We start from the raw sequence: 16,987 nt of genomic DNA on the forward strand, positions 1-16,987 counted from the left end.
CAACGGCCCCATGCAGTTGAGATCCCCACTTGAAAAAAAGAAACACCCATCGCCAGAGCTATGGAGGAAGTGTCTGAATGTCTCCGTTGGGTACCATCATCCTCCCAGACGTTCGCATCCAATCCCTCGAAGCGCACTTGGCGCATCATCACCACCACCACCACCACCGCCACCACCATCACCGCCACCACCTCCGAGCCTCTCCATCTGCGTTCATTTTTATAATTCAAATCAAAGGGAGAGACGTATTCAAAAAACAACCAACAAAAAAAACAACCGCATCCTTACTTTCACCGACCACCGCCTTCAGTCCAATCGGTGCCATGATGCCGCTGCGTCGGAAGGGTTTCCACCTGGTGCCTCGCCTCTTTCTCCCGCACGGTGCGCCTCTCTCCTGCCGCCTGGATCAGGGTTCAGGGGGGATGTGCGTGCGCGGGCGTGTGCGTGAGCGCCTCGGACTGCGGAGGAGCCTCCGAGGGGGTCGACGTCACCGCGTATCCCTCCGCGTCATGCCCTCCCCCCACACTCCCCACCGCGCACGTACGCTCTTCTCCGAATGCGCTATAACGCAACCTCAGCGGCTGCATTTTTTAATATGTATTTTTTTAAATGGACAGGTTAGAAAACTGTTGTGTATGACAGGCCAGCTCCAATAAACACCTCTATTTTTAATATTATAACAATATTCATTATTATTATTTATGTATGTATTTATTATTATTATTATTATTATTATTATTATTATTATTATTATTATTATTATTATTATTATTATTATTATTATATTATTATTGTCAGGTATAGGGACATATCTGACATATATGTGATTGCCGTGATTTATCAATACAAACGATATAACATTGCATCTGTTATTTGACGTTCATCATTCTAATTCAGTGACGATGCTCGGTGACGGGCATGGATGGGTCTATTTTCACATCTAACATTTCAATAAATTGATGTGCGTCTATAGGCCTAAATGTCGAGAATGGCTTGTTTCCTGGTACCCAGAGAGGTGTGATGTTCTCTGCTATTTAAAAAAAACAAAAGGTTTTTGTTTCATTAGAAAATGAAATACTGATAAATAAAAATAGGACATTAAAATGGGTGCGATCTTCACCGCAACTGACTCTTTGTTTCGGTGGCTCCTTTACGAACGAGAACGTGAACGTGCTTCCACACGGGGGCGGTGTGTCGCCATCCTTCTCTCCTCTGTGGGAAATAATTGTCAAAAAAAAAAACAACGTGAAAATTACCCATATATCCGCCCGTACCTTTATTCCCTTCCGGATCATCCATGTTCAAAATAATAAAACAAGTAGTAACCCACACTGTAAAAAAGAAAAGATGGAGAGACGGAACTCCATGAAATAACCCATTCCCCATTTTTTTTTTTTTTCGCATCAGCATGTTGGCCACACCCTTTGGCAGGGCCGATTGAACACGTTGAACCAGTGATGATCCCCGGCTGAAGGTGTGTCCTCCTCCTGTCAGTGGGAGCCACGCCAGTCTCCACCCCGGTCTCCGCGCTCCAGATGAGTCCTGGTCCTGGGAGCGTCTCCAGCCGCGCCTCCCTCTCTCCGTGCGTAACGCGCGCGTAAAGAGCGCCTTGGGCTTTGGGAATTGGGAGTTCAGCCACATTGTTCTCGACTGGTTCACTGGGAATCTGACACGCTGGTGGGATACCGACTGCTGGAAATAGACCTTGGATCGTCGTGGACCCTCTTGTCACCTCGGCCCCCTGCAGACGTCATCATCTGCCCCTTCACCTTGGGGGGCAGGGGGGGGGGTGGAGGAATCCGACTCTGGGGACATTTTGGAGAATCGCCAGGGGATCCGAGGAGCTGGGGTGCGGCTGTCGTCGCCGTCATGGGGGACGTGGTTTCTTCTCATCTGGATGAGGGCAAGCGGGAGATGATCACAGGTGAGTCCTGCTGGAAGGATCTGATCCGTCCGGGGTGGGTTACACCCCTCCTGAGCGGTGGTTTCCAACCAACCTCTGGCCCGGGGGCAACCCAGGGGTCTTTACAAGAGGCTCCAGGTGGGTCCCGGGCCAAAACGATTCACCGTTAAACTTCACCATTAAGCACCATGCAGCATTGGACAATGAACAATGAGTGCTGGATGGACAATGGATGCAATGGACAGACCGGTTTACACTAACGATACAATATACAGGTATGGAGGTTTAAACTCAAGCATATCTAACAATGAATTATCTTCCCACATTGGGGTCCCAGAGACTAAATATGATTATCAAATGTGGTCCGCCCGTGGCCTATTGTGTATCAAACTGAGGGCCCTCGATATAAAGATGGCCGAGACCTCTCGACATCCTTTTTATTGTGAGATATGATTTAGTCCAAACTTCCATGCCCGTCTATGCTCTGGCTCGGGAGATTGCACAAAAAATATGACAATAAAAAAAAAAAAGAGCCATTGTTGTACATTCTCGAATAGTGAAGTGACGGGGACGCCCCGGGGAGGGGTCTCCAAAGCCCACATTGGGACCACTGCTCCAGAGCATCCTGCGTAACAACATTCAGGCCGGTTCCTTGAAAGTCAGTAGACTTTGGGATTTCTGTTCCTCCGAATCTTCCCTAATTTCTCACAGAACAGCTCATTATCAGTGGAGTGTACGTCTGCTGCAAATGACCCCTTGTTTACCTGTATTTCACTCACCTACCGTCCTCAAAATGCATCGTAACAACGTCCACACGCCGGTTCGATACCGAGGTCTTAACTTTTATGTTGGAAGTGGTTGTCACTTTGGTTTTTCTTGGGGGGCTATTTTTGGCACATGCTCTATCAGTTTTTCACTCCCACGTCCCCTCTCAGCGAGAGGCAGAGCACAAAACCAGGCCCGTTTCCCCAGGGATAATGACTGGCTTTCCCAGTCGGGAGCATGTTTGTGTAAGTCCGGGAGCAGGCTACTATTTAAGTCCCAGGCCGCCCGGCTACCTCACACAGTGAATTATGCTGCCTTGCGTGATGATATCAAAAGACTTTTAAGGGCTTAAAAGGGCGTGTCCGATCTTTGGGTTTTTGCGGCCGGTACTTAAGGCGCGTATTAATAAAGGTCGCTTGGTGTCGGACATCCTGGCCTCCCGCCTCCGCCTCCTCGAGAGTCGCGAGCGTCCGTCTGTCATTGTGGGCCGGCAGGCATCGGGACACCAGTTGGGGGGAACGCAATATGACGCGCTAAAAAGCAGAGCGTCGGTCGCGTATCTCCTAAAAAATAAGAATAAAAAAGGGGAGCAGGACGGGAAAGAGGATAGGAAAACAGTCGGAGTTGGAGCGGGAACCCTCGGTTTTGTTACCGGACTCGATGCGCAAACCAAAAACTCCCCGTCCACACACGTGTATTGGTCATTTGATCTTATAGGCCGACAGGAAGTGGTTAAGGTCTTTTTCCCTTAGTTTTTTTGGTCATGGTGGTGAGTAAACCTTGTTACTGCTGTTAGTCATTCATCTCTGGACCAGGCCAAGTCCAGACTATGATTAATCTGGGAAATGGGATAAATATTATCATGCCACCTGGCGCAAATCAATATACGCACACGGCAAAATATCCCTTACCCTCAAGGCGAGGGTCAAATATGGCCGCACACGGTCTTTGGGCGTGGACCGCCGACTGTTTTTTACCCCCCGGCCGAGATGGACCGACCCAACCGCAAGCGCCGTGTTTTTGCTCTGGTTGTGAAACGGGGTGGTATAAAGGGTCGGAGAGAAGGAGAAGGAGAAGAAGAAGGAGGAGAAGGGATAATGAGTCAGGCCGCTTCAGTGCAGCAGCAGGTACCAACATGCCTTGGGTTGACAGAAAAAGGTTGTTTGGTTCCCACCCTCTCTCTCTCTCTCTCTCTCTCTCTCTCTCGCTCTCTCTCTCTCTCTGTGCAATTTCCCACCTTCTATCTATCTATCTATCTATCTATATATCTATCTGTCTGTCTGTCTGTCTGTCTGTCTATCTATCTGTCTTATGTATAAGCATATGCGTGTACATGCATGGCAGCATGTCAACATTTTTGCAGTGCGTGTGTGTGTGTGTGTGTGTGTATGTGTGTGTGTGTGTGTGTGTGTGTGTGTGCGTGTGTGTGTGCGTGCGTGCGTGTGTGCGTGCACGTGCGTGCGTGTGTGTGTGTGCATGTGGGCAGGCGTGCCAGTCAGCCCTTTTTCTCTTGGAGTGTGTAACCCAAACAAGGTGATTTCTTCACCGTTGCAGCTGAAGCAGTCCCTTACAAATGACCTCCTCCCAGAGGCACCGTGAACACACACACACACGCGCACACACACACACACACACACACACACACACACACACACACACACACACACGCACACACACGGCGCTGCCTCGATACTGGATCCTGGCCTGGGAACGAGGAGCGATCTGCCGCGCCAGGCGAACGGGATCCTGTAATCCCTAAAATCCACAACACACCGCACTAAACAAATGTCACTCCGGCAACCTGTGGGCGGAGGAACTGACCTGGACCACATGTCTGTCTGACTACCGCCCTACCTGTCCAAGAAAACCCAGAGCAAGCGCCCGCCACACTCATCGAAGCAAACCCCGAGGTGGAACACGGAGAAAACACTGGAGCGCCGCTCATTGCGTGGTCACAGCGTATAAACATCACAGCTTTGTCAAAGAAAAAAGCCACGAACCTGAGACGTCACATGACGCCCAGAGCCTGAAGGACGCTCAACAGACACATTGAGCGTCATGGAGATCAGTCCTTCAGGCTTCCAGGGTCCTCCTCACATCCAACCCTTCCCCAGTCACAACGCCAGAAGATGCACCGGCACCACATCCAGTCCCAGTTCAGTCTGTCTGTCTGTCTGTCTGCCTGTCTGTCTGCCTGTCTGTCTGTCTGTCTGTCTGTCTGTCTGTCTGCCAGTCTGCCTGCCTGCCTGTCTGTCTGTCTCTCTATCCGTTTGGCTATCTATTTATCCATCTGTCTGTCTGCCTGTCTGCCTGCCTGCCTGCCTGCCTGTCTGTCTATCTGCCTGTCTGTCTGCCTGCCTGCCTGCCTGCCTGCCTGTCTGTCTGTCTCTCAATCCGTCTGTCTATCTATTTATCCGTCTGTCTGTCTGCCCGTCTGTCTGCCTGTCTGCCTGCCTGCCTGTCTGTCTGTCTCTCTATCCGTCTGTCTATCTATTTATCCGTCTGTCTGTCTGTCCATCTGTCTGTCCGTCCATCTGTCTGTCTGCCTGCCTCTCTGTCTCTCTATCCGTCTGTCTATCTAGTTATCTGTCTGTCTGTCCGTCCATCTGTCTGTCTGCCTGCCTGCCTCTCTGTCTCTCTATCCGTCTGTCTATCTAGTTATCTGTCTGTCTGTCCGTCCATCTGTCTGTCTGCCTGCCTGCCTCTCTGTCTCTCTATCCGTCTGTCTATCTATTTATCTGTCTGTCTGTCTGTCCATCTGTCTGTCTGTCTGCCTGTCTGTCTCTCTCGCTGTCTGTCTGACTCCGTTCTGCTCAGTGTTTGTTGGCTTTGGCAGATCATCTTGTGGAAAGCACAGTTGGCAGAATTGCTGCCCTCACTGTCCAAAAGAAACCTCTGTCTTCTCTCTCTCTCTCTCTGTCACTCTCTCCAAAAAAATGCACACGCCCACCTAAAAATCGGCCATTGCCAACTCGAATGCGACGTCACGCCGGGGGGGCGGGGCGAGCGCGGCAGCGAAGGGCAACTTGGCAAGAGCCGCGTTTTTATGTTAGATTCAGATTCATCGGCCAGTTTCCCACTCGTACGAAGCGAAAAACGTGAGCATCAGGACCTCCCGTCGCCCTCGTCGCTCGGGACTTTACTCTTTGTGTAAATACTCTTTACCTGTGAATAATGAATCCTAAACACAGTACTTCAGCGTCCTAAACGGCTGTGGAACTGCCTGACCTGCTACAGCGCTGTGCCAGTGACTCACCCCCCCGGTGTTTCCTGTATTTTTCCACCTTTCCTCCCCGTAGAAAAGGTGGAAAACCATCTTCTCCGTAAGCCCAAAATTGTAAATCAACGGAGGAAAAAAAACCAAAAAACCCCTGAATCCCGCTCTTTAACTGTACTTTCAGCCCACACTGGGCTTCACCGGGGCTTCTCACGAGGGCGATAGTTTGTTCCGGTGTACTGCGGGCCCAAAAACACCTCGCTCTCTCTACTATGGAAATAAACCCAATTCGGACCAAAATGGCCGCCGACCACTAATAAACACATTGGAAATAAATATATCACGCCTTTTAAATATGGGGGTCTCCGATTGAATCAGGGTGGATTTGGGGGCTCTCTGAGGACAAAAGGAGGGAAACCCATGAACTAGAGTACACTTTCAATGTGTGTGTGTGCGCGTGCGCGCTTGAGTGTGTCGGTTAGGTGCGTGTGGTTCCCTCCCACCTCCTCCACGTTCTCCGTCCTTCCTTCCTTCTCTCTATCTTTCCTGTCTGGTCAGCTCTTTCCTTCCTGACCTTCTCTCCCGAGCCAGCTCCCTCTCTTCCTGCGTCCTCCACAAACATCTCGTCATGGCCGCCCCCGCCGCCGCCGCCGCCGCCGCCGCCACCAGCTCCCAATAACGACCCCGATAAGCCAATCTGCTGCCGACAGGACGGCATGTTCACGTCCACCGTCTGGGGGTGGGGTTGGTCTTCCCTGTGGACAGAGGTTCTGTTCCATGTGGGCTAAATGTTTAATTCCTCATGGAGTCAGTGAGAAGCAAACGTTACGTCGTTGATCAGACACTTTCGTCCAAGGCCACTGGCGAGTTATTCCCGCGCCCACGGGGGCAGCCGTGCAATGCTCGTCGGGAGCAGTTTGGGGTCTACGTGTCTTGCTCAAGGACACCTCGGCACGCTACCAGGAGGAACCTTCCGATTGCCAGACGGCCCTCTCTCCCTTTCTGAGGCCGCTGCCCACGACCAAGGGCACTGTCAAATGATTCCTGACCAGAATGGGGACCTGCTGGATCATTGGAAGCGTTTGTCCAGTATTTCAGCGGACATTGCAGCCTTTGCCCGTGTCGAGGTGCAGGTCTACGCACCCGGATGCATTTCGACTTTGGCGATATCTAAGTGTCACTATTCAAATGTCTCCCTGGTGCAAAGTGTGCTGATAAACTATGCAAAAGCTTTCCATCCCAGAGGGCTTTTCTGTGCGATAGCTGTGTGCTGACAATGGTGCTGATAATGCAATGAATTACGGCTCTTGACGGACGGTTGAGGGTTATCGTTTTCTTAGACCTGTCATGATTTTATTACGTGGCCATTTTCCTATACAACATACAGTATGTTACCATGGCTTTTGAATTACAAGTCATAATTTAGCTTTTAAAAGCTTCACTACGGAGCATCCGGGTGGTTCAACCAGATAAGCACATGTACCAGACAGGCGAAATACCTGCAGCAGCCCAAATTCAAATCCAGCCCGCAGTCATTTGCTGCCTGTCTCTTCCTCTCTCTACCCCACTGTTCTCTACAATAATAAAAAGAAAAAGGCCTAATTAAAGTGGTAATCCATCAGATCACCCGTGTCGAGTGGATTATGCTACAAGTCCCAGAATTTCATTCAAAACTGCAACAATTTTTTTGTTGTTTGTTTTTCCTTCGGGTCACTTGAAGTGGTCGGGATATTTTTTGTCGTTTTTTGTTAATGTTCATGCATATCAGAAGTTTAGTGACCACAACGAGCTACGCTGCTTTTCGCAAATTCACCTTTTACTTCTTGCGCGTGGCGGACCCCGCCACCAACAGTGGAAACCGCATATAGAGGAGCACATGCGTAACACACACACATTCGCTGTTTCTTAGAAAGTGTCGGCCAAAAAAAAGTATCAAATGCTATTTTGGGCTTTTTTTTTTTTTGTTGTTGTTGCTATTTTTAGCCTCTTATTTGATAAAGCAGGAGCGTTCTCTCTCATGTATCTCCTTTTATACCCACATTTTGTTATACACCTGAAAAAATAATGAAGAATGCGAATTACAAGTAGTAGTAGTATTTCATTTCTAGAGAAAACAATAGCACATCTTCTCTTAACCTGAAGTATGCCTGAAACGTTTCTCTCACAGATACACTTGGGATATGCGAATAAAATCAAATACATTGTTTTTTGACCGGCATTGCATTTGAATTAAAAAAAAATATATAATAAATTAACAAATAAATAAACAAAGAAATAAACAAGCAAATGCATGAATAAACAAGTAAACAAATAAATAAGTGAAATGTAATTATTTTGTCGTCATCCACAGCCCTGTCATATAAAATGTAATAAATAAATGAACCAACAAATACACCAAAAAACCCAGATAAATAATTAAATGAACAGATAAATAAATATATGAATAAACAACAACTATAAAAATGGATAAATACAATTTTTTCATTTTCCAGCCACCCGCAGCCCCGCCAGCCCATTCTCACACCTGTGACGACTCCCCCCAAATGTATTTTCAGAAACGTAATGATTCTAAAATCAAACCATAAAGTGACATTCACAAAAGGCTTCCCGCGGGGACGCCCTCCTCCGCCATCATCCTCGTGCGCTCGACGTCAGAGCACAAGGTCAGAGGCGGAACCAGACCCCGGCAGCAGCATCTGACCCAGATTCACGGTTTGGCTGAAGGGGTATCTCGGTGCCCGTCGCCGGGCTGGAGCAAGCCGAACTCACCCTTTTGTTGTGTTCCCTTTTTTCCTGTAACGTCCCGCACAAGCTTTTGTTTGGCAGGACTGATCCGCTACAGGGGCTTTATTCATTTGCATTGTGTTTCAATACGAGTGTCAATCACACTGTACATCACACGTCATGTTATCTCACTAATACACTTGATGCACTATATGCATCACTCCTGTGCGTGCGTGTGATTGTCTCTGTGTGTGTGTGTGTGTGTGTGTGTGTGTGTGTGTGTGTGTGTGTGTGTGTGTGTGTGTGTGCGCGTGCGTGCGTGCCTGTTTGTGTGAGCACTTGCCTGTGCACGTTTTTAATCTGCATCATTTGTCATGCCCACGAGGGAGGAGTCGTGATTTCAGTTGACCGTGAACTGTCATGCAGCTGGTTGCAATAATCGTTTAATTGTGTTTCCTGTTTACCTTGTGACACCATAAGTATTGTGACGTTGGATAAAAACTGTAATAATGCAGGTCTACTTATTGCACATGACGAGAAAAAATCTTGTGGAAAGTTTAATTTGCTTTCACCCAACTGACGGAAAGTCACCTCATTTACATCCCATTCATTGCTGACATTGGTTTTAAAGTTCAGTCTCGGCAACAACGGCTCTAAGTCTCACCTTGCTCTGCTTGTTTTTTGATTTATTTGTTTTTTAATTTTTTATTTAGTTTTCCATTGTTTTTATATCTTCTGTCACTCATTTATTTACTGACTTACTCACTTATTACCTTCCTTCACGGGACTTCAGTGCGACCTACTTACTGACTTAGCTACTTAAAGTAGTTACTTACTTACTTACTTATTTAGCTACTTACTTACTTTCTTACTCACTTATGTACTTACTTACTTACTTAGCTACTTGCTTAATTACTTACCTACTTAATTACTTACTTACTCGCTAACTTAGCTACTTAATTGCTTATCTACTTACTAAGTTCTTGTTCTACTTCTACTTACTGCTTCTTACTTACCTTTGTGCGACCTACAACCTACTTACTGACTTAGCTACTTACAGTAGTTACTTACTGACTTACTTAGTTACTCAATTACTGACTTCCTGACTTACTTACTTAGCTTCTTACTAACTTACTTACTTTGGTGTGACCTACGACCTACTTACTGACTTAGCTACTTACAGTAGTTACTTACTGACTTACTTACTTACTTAGCTTCTTACTAACTTACTTACTTTGGTGTGACCTACGACCTACTTACTGATTTAGCTACTTACAGTGCTTACTTATTTACTTACTTACTTAGCTACTTACTGACTTACTAAGCTACTTACTTTCTTACATTCTTACTTACTTTTGTGCGACCTACGACCTACTTACTGACTTAGCTACTTACAGTAGTTACTTACTGACCTACTTACTTAGCTACTTACTTACTTAGCTTCTTACTAACTTACTTACTTTGGTGTGACCTACGACCTACTTTCTGATTTAGCTACTTACAGTGCTTACTTATTTACTTACTTACTTACTTAGCTACTTACTGACTTACTTAGCTACTTACTTTCTTACCTTCTTACTTACTTTTGTGCGACCTACGACCTACTTACTGACTTAGCTACTTACTGTAGTTACTTACTGACTTGCTTACTTAGCTACTTACTTACTTAGCTTCTTACTAACTTACTTACTTAGGTGTGACCTACGACCTACTTACTGATTTAGCTACTTACAGTGCTTACTTATTTACTTACTTACTTACTTACTTAGCTACTTACTTACTTAGCTTCTTACTAACTTACTTACTTAGGTGTGACATACAACCTACTTACTGATTTAGCTACTTACAGTGCTTACTTATTTACTTACTTACTTACTTAGCTACTTACTTACTTAGCTTCTTACTAACTTACTTAGGTGTGACATACAACCTACTTACTGATTTAGCTACTTACAGTGCTTACTTATTTACTTACTTACTTACTTAGCTACTTACTGACTTACTAAGCTACTTACTTACTTAGCAAGGCAAAGGACTCCTGTACTTATGGAGTACACTGTACACTGTACTCTGTCTGCACCTTCACTCGCTCACTCACTCCGGTCGTGTCCCTCCAGCTCGGACGCGGGACGTGATGCGGGCCTTCGGCGCGACCTACGAGCAGCAGTACAGCGTCGCTCTGTTCAACAGCGTTCGCTTCGAGATCGAAGGAGGCGGCGGGACCCAGTCGCAGCTCCTGCACCGCAAGGCGAGTCACCACGCTCAACCCACTCACCTACAGGGGGCGCTAAACGCCACTGCCAAAAAAACACCTCGCATGCGCCGGTCCCAGCAGGACGTTCATCTTCCCCCACGTCTGAGCCGAGGGTGTGATCACGGACATATGTGGTTTAGTATCATGAAGTTTTGAAATTATTCTTTTAAATATATATATATATATGTATATTTTATCTACAAGGACACATATACATAGACTTGTGGTTCCAGCGGTGGAAAGAAACAGAGTACAAGTACTTTATCCATTTAATAACTGCACTTATGTGCCTTTTTCAAGGCTCTGTACTTCAGTACATTCAGTTTTGGAGACTTTCAACTTTTTCTCTGTTATATTTCAAAGCAAATATTAATATCTAAACATTTTACACGACTGCATTTCTAACATAATCATGTTAATATAGTCGGTTACCACCAAAACTAATCGTGATTTATATTTGTATATTCTTGTAAAGTACTGTGACTCATGACGCCTATGCCATTATATGTTTTTATGATTTATTAAAATCAGGACCTACACAAGAATCATCCGCAGGAAAAAAAAAAGAGCTACAGTAGCATTTTGCAAAGTACTTTTTAATACTTTAAGTACATTTGACAACAAGTGCTTCAGTACTTTTACTCAAGTCAAAATGTGGCACTTTCACTTTGACTAGGGTACTTCTGTGCCCCAGGTATTTATATGTTTTACTGAAGTGAAAGCTCTGAGCACTTCTCCCACTGCTGCTGGTTTCGCAGGGCCCATTCCCAGTGGACCACGGGCGTACTTTCCACTTGTTCTACAAGACAAAAAAACCCCAACTGCACAATTTGGAAGTTGCCCTCCATGTCACTCCATCGTACAGTTGCCAAATGAAACAACATTAGACCATATTAATCTGTTGTGGGTGAATCCAGGTATTACAGAAGCAAGAAAACAAAGGAAAACAAGTGAAATTGAAAAGAGGAAAAAGAAAAAAACGAAATCCAAACAAATCTTATCACATCGTGACATCCTTCACTCAACCCTTCCACATCAGACCTAAGGGTTTCGTGGAAATACATTGGGGAGGTTTCCGATCTCAAACTGAATGGACTCACGGACAAATGGGGGAATCCCCCGGGCCGGACCAGAACTCCGCCGGCTTTGGACCCGGCCCAGCCTGACCAGAGGGTGGACCGGTCCGGGCGCTCCCGTGCTCCGGACGCGGTTTGGATACTCGGTGGTTGTTTCACGGAGTCAGTGGAGGGGAAGTGGAGCACATTTCACACATGAACAGCGATGCTGTTTGGAATGCTGCTGCTGCGGCTGCCCCGGCCCGGGCCCTTCATCTGTTCTATCGCCACGTGCACACACACGCCCCAGGTGCTGCGTTAGATCTCACTTAAAATGAAAGCTGGACGCCTTTTTGCTAATCTTATTTCATAGGGCTGGGTAGGTTAATTAATAAATAAAAAAAATTGGTGATACGGTGATTAAATTAAATTATATCGGCTCAATATCAATACTTCGTTTGGAAGTTGTGCAGCCATTCGGTCGGTTCGGTTCTTGAATATCATCAAGATAAAAAGGTGTTTTGTTAAATATATAATATGCATTGGTGCAAGTTGTTGATTTCAATCAAACTTAAACTCACTTCTGCAGCGTCTTCTACAATAAAAGTCGGATTTGAAAAATACACATATTTTTATTTATTCTTACTTCTTTAACGTGAAATATGCATCGCTCTTTCACAGAGCGTGCGTCAAAAGGTTAAAGAAAGTAAAAAGCTGTGAGCTCAGCAGGACTCATGCATGCACGTGTTCACATGCAACCCAAAGTTTTCCATCCAACGCAAGTCGACGGAGCAGCTTTCCAACACAGGACCCCTCTCTCTCCCTCTCTCTCTCTCTCCCTCTCTTTTTCTCTCTCCCTCTCCACTCCCCCTTTCCTCCCCTCCTTCCCTTCCTCTCCTCCCTCCCTCCTTCCTCCCCCTGACACGCTGTTTGACTTGCTCGCTGTATTATTTGATCTAAGACAGGAAATCTAAAGCCAAAGTGGGCGGCGCGGCGCGTAGCTGTGTAAACATTTTTTGTGTTTGTTTTTTTTTTTGGTGGTGACCTCCACCCCCACAAGCTTAGGAAACAGCAATTAAGGTCCAGTGCTGACAGAGAAACCTTTTACCACATGGAGGTCTTTTTTTTTTTTTTTAAATGGGGGCCTAATAATTGAACCTTTAAAAAAATAAAAAATAAAAACAACAACAATAATAATAATAATAATAATAATAATAATAAAAAGAAACATCTCATGTCATTTTAATTTTCTGGCTCTATTTTTCTTCTTCTTCTTCTTCTTATTATTATTATTATTATTATTATAATAATGTAATTCTAATTCTAATTAATATTATGAATTATAATAATAATGTAAAAAAATAAAACACAAATTATAAAGCATTTATATTTATTTATATTATTTATTTATAAGCATTAAATATACCAGAGAAAAATAGAAAAAAAACAAATAGAGGTTTTATGACTAATATTATATTATTGTTCCTATTATAACATTTTTTTTGTATCCTACAAACACATATAACACAACATATATATATTGGGTTTTTTTTACTTACAATTTATTATGTTACATTTTGTTATTATTTGTTATTATGATGATGATTATTATCGTGATTCTTGTTGTTGTTGTTAATAACAACAACAACAACAATAATAATAATAATTAATTAATTTGTGTCTCCTCCTTGAACTCTTCCTGGTGTTCTCCAGGACCCCCTGGCAGACCGGTCCATCTTCTCCGGGAACCTGTTCCAGTACCTGGAGGAGAACAGGAAATGGAGGAACCGCTTCGTGTTCGTGTCCAGCACGTACGCCATCAGCCTCTACGAAGGCAAAGCCGTGAGTAAAAAGTATAACCCGCGCTTCCCTCCCGCTGCTGCAGCATCCTCCGCGCGGTGCCTCTGACTCTCCGGTTTTCCCTCGTCTCCTCCTCCCTCGCTCCGCCAGGCTCACGAGCGTCGCCTGCATCCCAAAGTCTCCATCAACTGTGCGGGGTACAAGGCCCTGAAGTCCATGGAGGAGTACATGGAGCTGGTCAACGACAGCCTGCCAGGTATCACCCACCGAGCGCAAATGACATCACTGAGGTGGATCGATGTCGGTGAAATACACTTTATATTGCGGTTGTATTATTAACCTAATCAATGATAAACTAATGCCTAAATAAGACATGAATGCATTTCTTCATGGTAACTAAATAATTAATAAAACACTTATCCAAGGCATGAATAGATGCTGTAATTAAACATAATCTGCGTACATCACATCGTTAAGGCATTCGTTCAAGTTAAAGTGGTAATCCATAAGATTATTTTGTAAAAAAAATAAATAAAAACCCCATATTTGATGCTTTAATTTCGCTGGCACTCATTAAGAAACAGCCATCGAATGTACGTATCTGAGTTACACGTGGTACTGTCGCCGTCGTTGGCTGCGGGGTCCGCCACATGGCCGCGGTGAGTTTGATGAAGCTAAAAGATGAACCGGGAGAAAACATATCCCTCCGCCATCTTGGAGCAAAGACAAAGGTGAAAAAAAAAAATAAAATGTGGTGTTGAATTCCGAGACTCGTGGTATAGTCCACCCAGCACAGGCGATCTGATGGATTCGAACTTTAAGTAATACAACCTTATTGTGGTACAGCCGGACGGTTTAATATCGTTTCTTTGGGGTTTGTTTATCTGTGTTGTAGGGATTAAGGCCAAAGTGAGCACCAGCCCCTTCATCAAGTGTGCGACACAGTTCCCCCTCATCCTGTGGCATCCCTACGCCCGGCACCACTACTTCTGCGTCATGACGGAGAAGGAGCAGACCAAATGGCATGCGGTGCTGCAGGACTGCGTCAGGCACACCAACAACGGTACGGAAACACACACGCGCGCATTCTTGTACTGGCATCAAAGTGAGGACTGGGTCAATACACGGTACAAGTCAATACAATGGTAAGTGAGGACCCATGTTCCTGGTGCAGCGCGAAAGCAGAAAATAGTCACCTCGGAGACCAAACACACGGAAAAACACAAGCGCGCACGCACAGGCACACACACACACACGCACACGCACACACACACACACACACGCACAGTGCAAGCCAAATACCTGTTGGATGTTTTTCTTTTCAAAAGATTACCCATTCAGCCCGTGGTCATTACTGTCACTGCTCCACCCTTAAGAGTGAGACCTCCCCTCCACCTCATCACCATTGTTCATGACACTGACAAGGGTGTGTGTGTGTGTGTGTGTGTGTGTGTGTGTGTGTGTGTGTGTGTGTGTGTGTGTGTGCACGCGTGTGCGTGCGTGTGCGTGTCACCTGAATGAGCTGGTTGATCGGTGAAGTGGGCGTCCTTGGATCCCGGTGTTTTCTGCTTTTCCCGCTCTCCTCCGCTCCTCCAGCGTCGATGTCAAAGCACATCCTCTGTTCCCACATCGTGCCCCTCGACGGGAGGTCGGCCTGATGTTGGTTGTTGGTGATGTTTGTTTCATGTTGGAATTCAACGAAGGCAGAACGGTGACAAAATAATAAAATAATAATAATAATAATAAGTTACACATATAATAACAATAAAATAAACCTCTGAGTATATAATAAATGGACGACAAACCCTTAAGTGTGTTTACATAATATATACCTGCAGCAGCTCTCTTACATCCTACATCTACACCCTGTGTATCACAGTAATTTTGTGTACGTGCATGTGTCGGCGTGCACGCGCATGTGTGTGTGTGCGCGTGCACGAGCGCACACATGTTCCCGGCGCCTCCAGCCGATCCCGGCGGCAGGGGTGAGTGAGTGAGGCGTGCTCGCGGGGGGCTGTGGGAACCAGACCGGGGCGACGTGACGGGGCTTGCCTCGGACCCCGCGAGGCAAGGACACGGAGCTTTAAACACCAGAGACCGAGATCCAGCCAGCGATCGTTCCAAACAGCTGAGGGCACTAACCTTACCTAACCCCCTCCCAGCGGCTCCCGGGCTGTGACAAAACAAAACTGAAATTAGCGGAAAGTAGGATTTTTTTTTTTATATTTTCAGATTATCGTACGTATGTTCTGTTTTAATATTTTGTAAATCATAAAAACTTGTGTATCAAATGAATATTTCAATATATCAATTCATTTTGTCTGTAAAAGTAGTACATCTGGGTTCTGTTGGCTCCTGAAACTGGCGGTTATCATCGGTTGCAAATATTTATTTGGATTTGTTTTGGGTCTTCAGGCGATCTTTAAAAAAAACAACTCAGACATCTGAGACATATTTAGTAAACTGTGTGCCCACACCCATGCTAACCACTACAAACACACACACACACACACACACACTACAACTGCATGAACACACACACGCACACACCTACAGTATCTGTAGTCACGCTCCAACTGCATGAACACACACGCTGCACATACACACTAACACACATTTGCACTCACACTCCAATGGCATGAACACACACACAGCACACACACACACATCTGCACTCACACTACAACTGCATAAACACGCACGCACACACTGACACACACACACACACACACACATACATACAGACACACACACACACAAATCTCACACTCCAACTGCAGGAACACACACGCTGCACACACACACACACACACACACACACACACACACACACACACACACTTGCACTCCAACTCCAATGGCATGAACACACCCACAGCACACACACACACACACACACACACACATCTGCACTCACACTACAACTGCATACACACGCACGCACACACTGACACACACACACACACACACATACATACAGACACACACACAAACACAAATCTCACACTCCAACTGCAGGAACACACACGCTGCACACACACACTTGCACTCACACTCCAATGGCATGAGCGCACACACACACACACACACACACACACACACACATACAAACACACACACACACACACACACACACACATCTGCACTCACACTACAACTGCATAAACACACACGCACACACTGACACACACACACACACTGACACACACACACACACACTTACACACACACACACACACAAATCTCACACTACAACTGCATGAACACAC

General features: G+C 45.7%; 2 protein-coding genes across 2 annotated transcripts in view; one reads left to right on the forward strand and one right to left on the reverse strand.

Moving 5' to 3' along the window:
- Window positions 1-406, reverse strand: part of stxbp1a (syntaxin binding protein 1a) — a 44,914-nt gene extending 44,508 nt beyond the window's left edge. The window contains exon 1 of the mRNA XM_080017272.1: window positions 289-406. Within this exon, the coding sequence (XP_079873398.1) occupies window positions 289-325 (37 nt within the window). The 5' untranslated portion in view covers window positions 326-406. The remainder of the gene's footprint in view (window positions 1-288) is intronic.
- A 1,286-nt stretch (window positions 407-1,692) lies between these two features.
- The window catches only part of niban2a (niban apoptosis regulator 2a), a 41,312-nt gene continuing 26,017 nt past the window's right edge, over window positions 1,693-16,987 (forward strand). Inside the window, exons 1-5 of the mRNA XM_080017546.1 lie at window positions 1,693-1,924; window positions 10,727-10,857; window positions 13,632-13,760; window positions 13,869-13,974; window positions 14,614-14,781. Of these exons, the coding sequence (XP_079873672.1) occupies window positions 1,870-1,924; window positions 10,727-10,857; window positions 13,632-13,760; window positions 13,869-13,974; window positions 14,614-14,781 (589 nt within the window). The 5' untranslated portion in view covers window positions 1,693-1,869. The remainder of the gene's footprint in view (window positions 1,925-10,726; window positions 10,858-13,631; window positions 13,761-13,868; window positions 13,975-14,613; window positions 14,782-16,987) is intronic.

Source organism: Zeus faber (assembly GCF_960531495.2).
Source record: "Zeus faber genome assembly, chromosome: 17".
Lineage (NCBI taxonomy): Eukaryota > Metazoa > Chordata > Actinopteri > Zeiformes > Zeidae > Zeus > Zeus faber.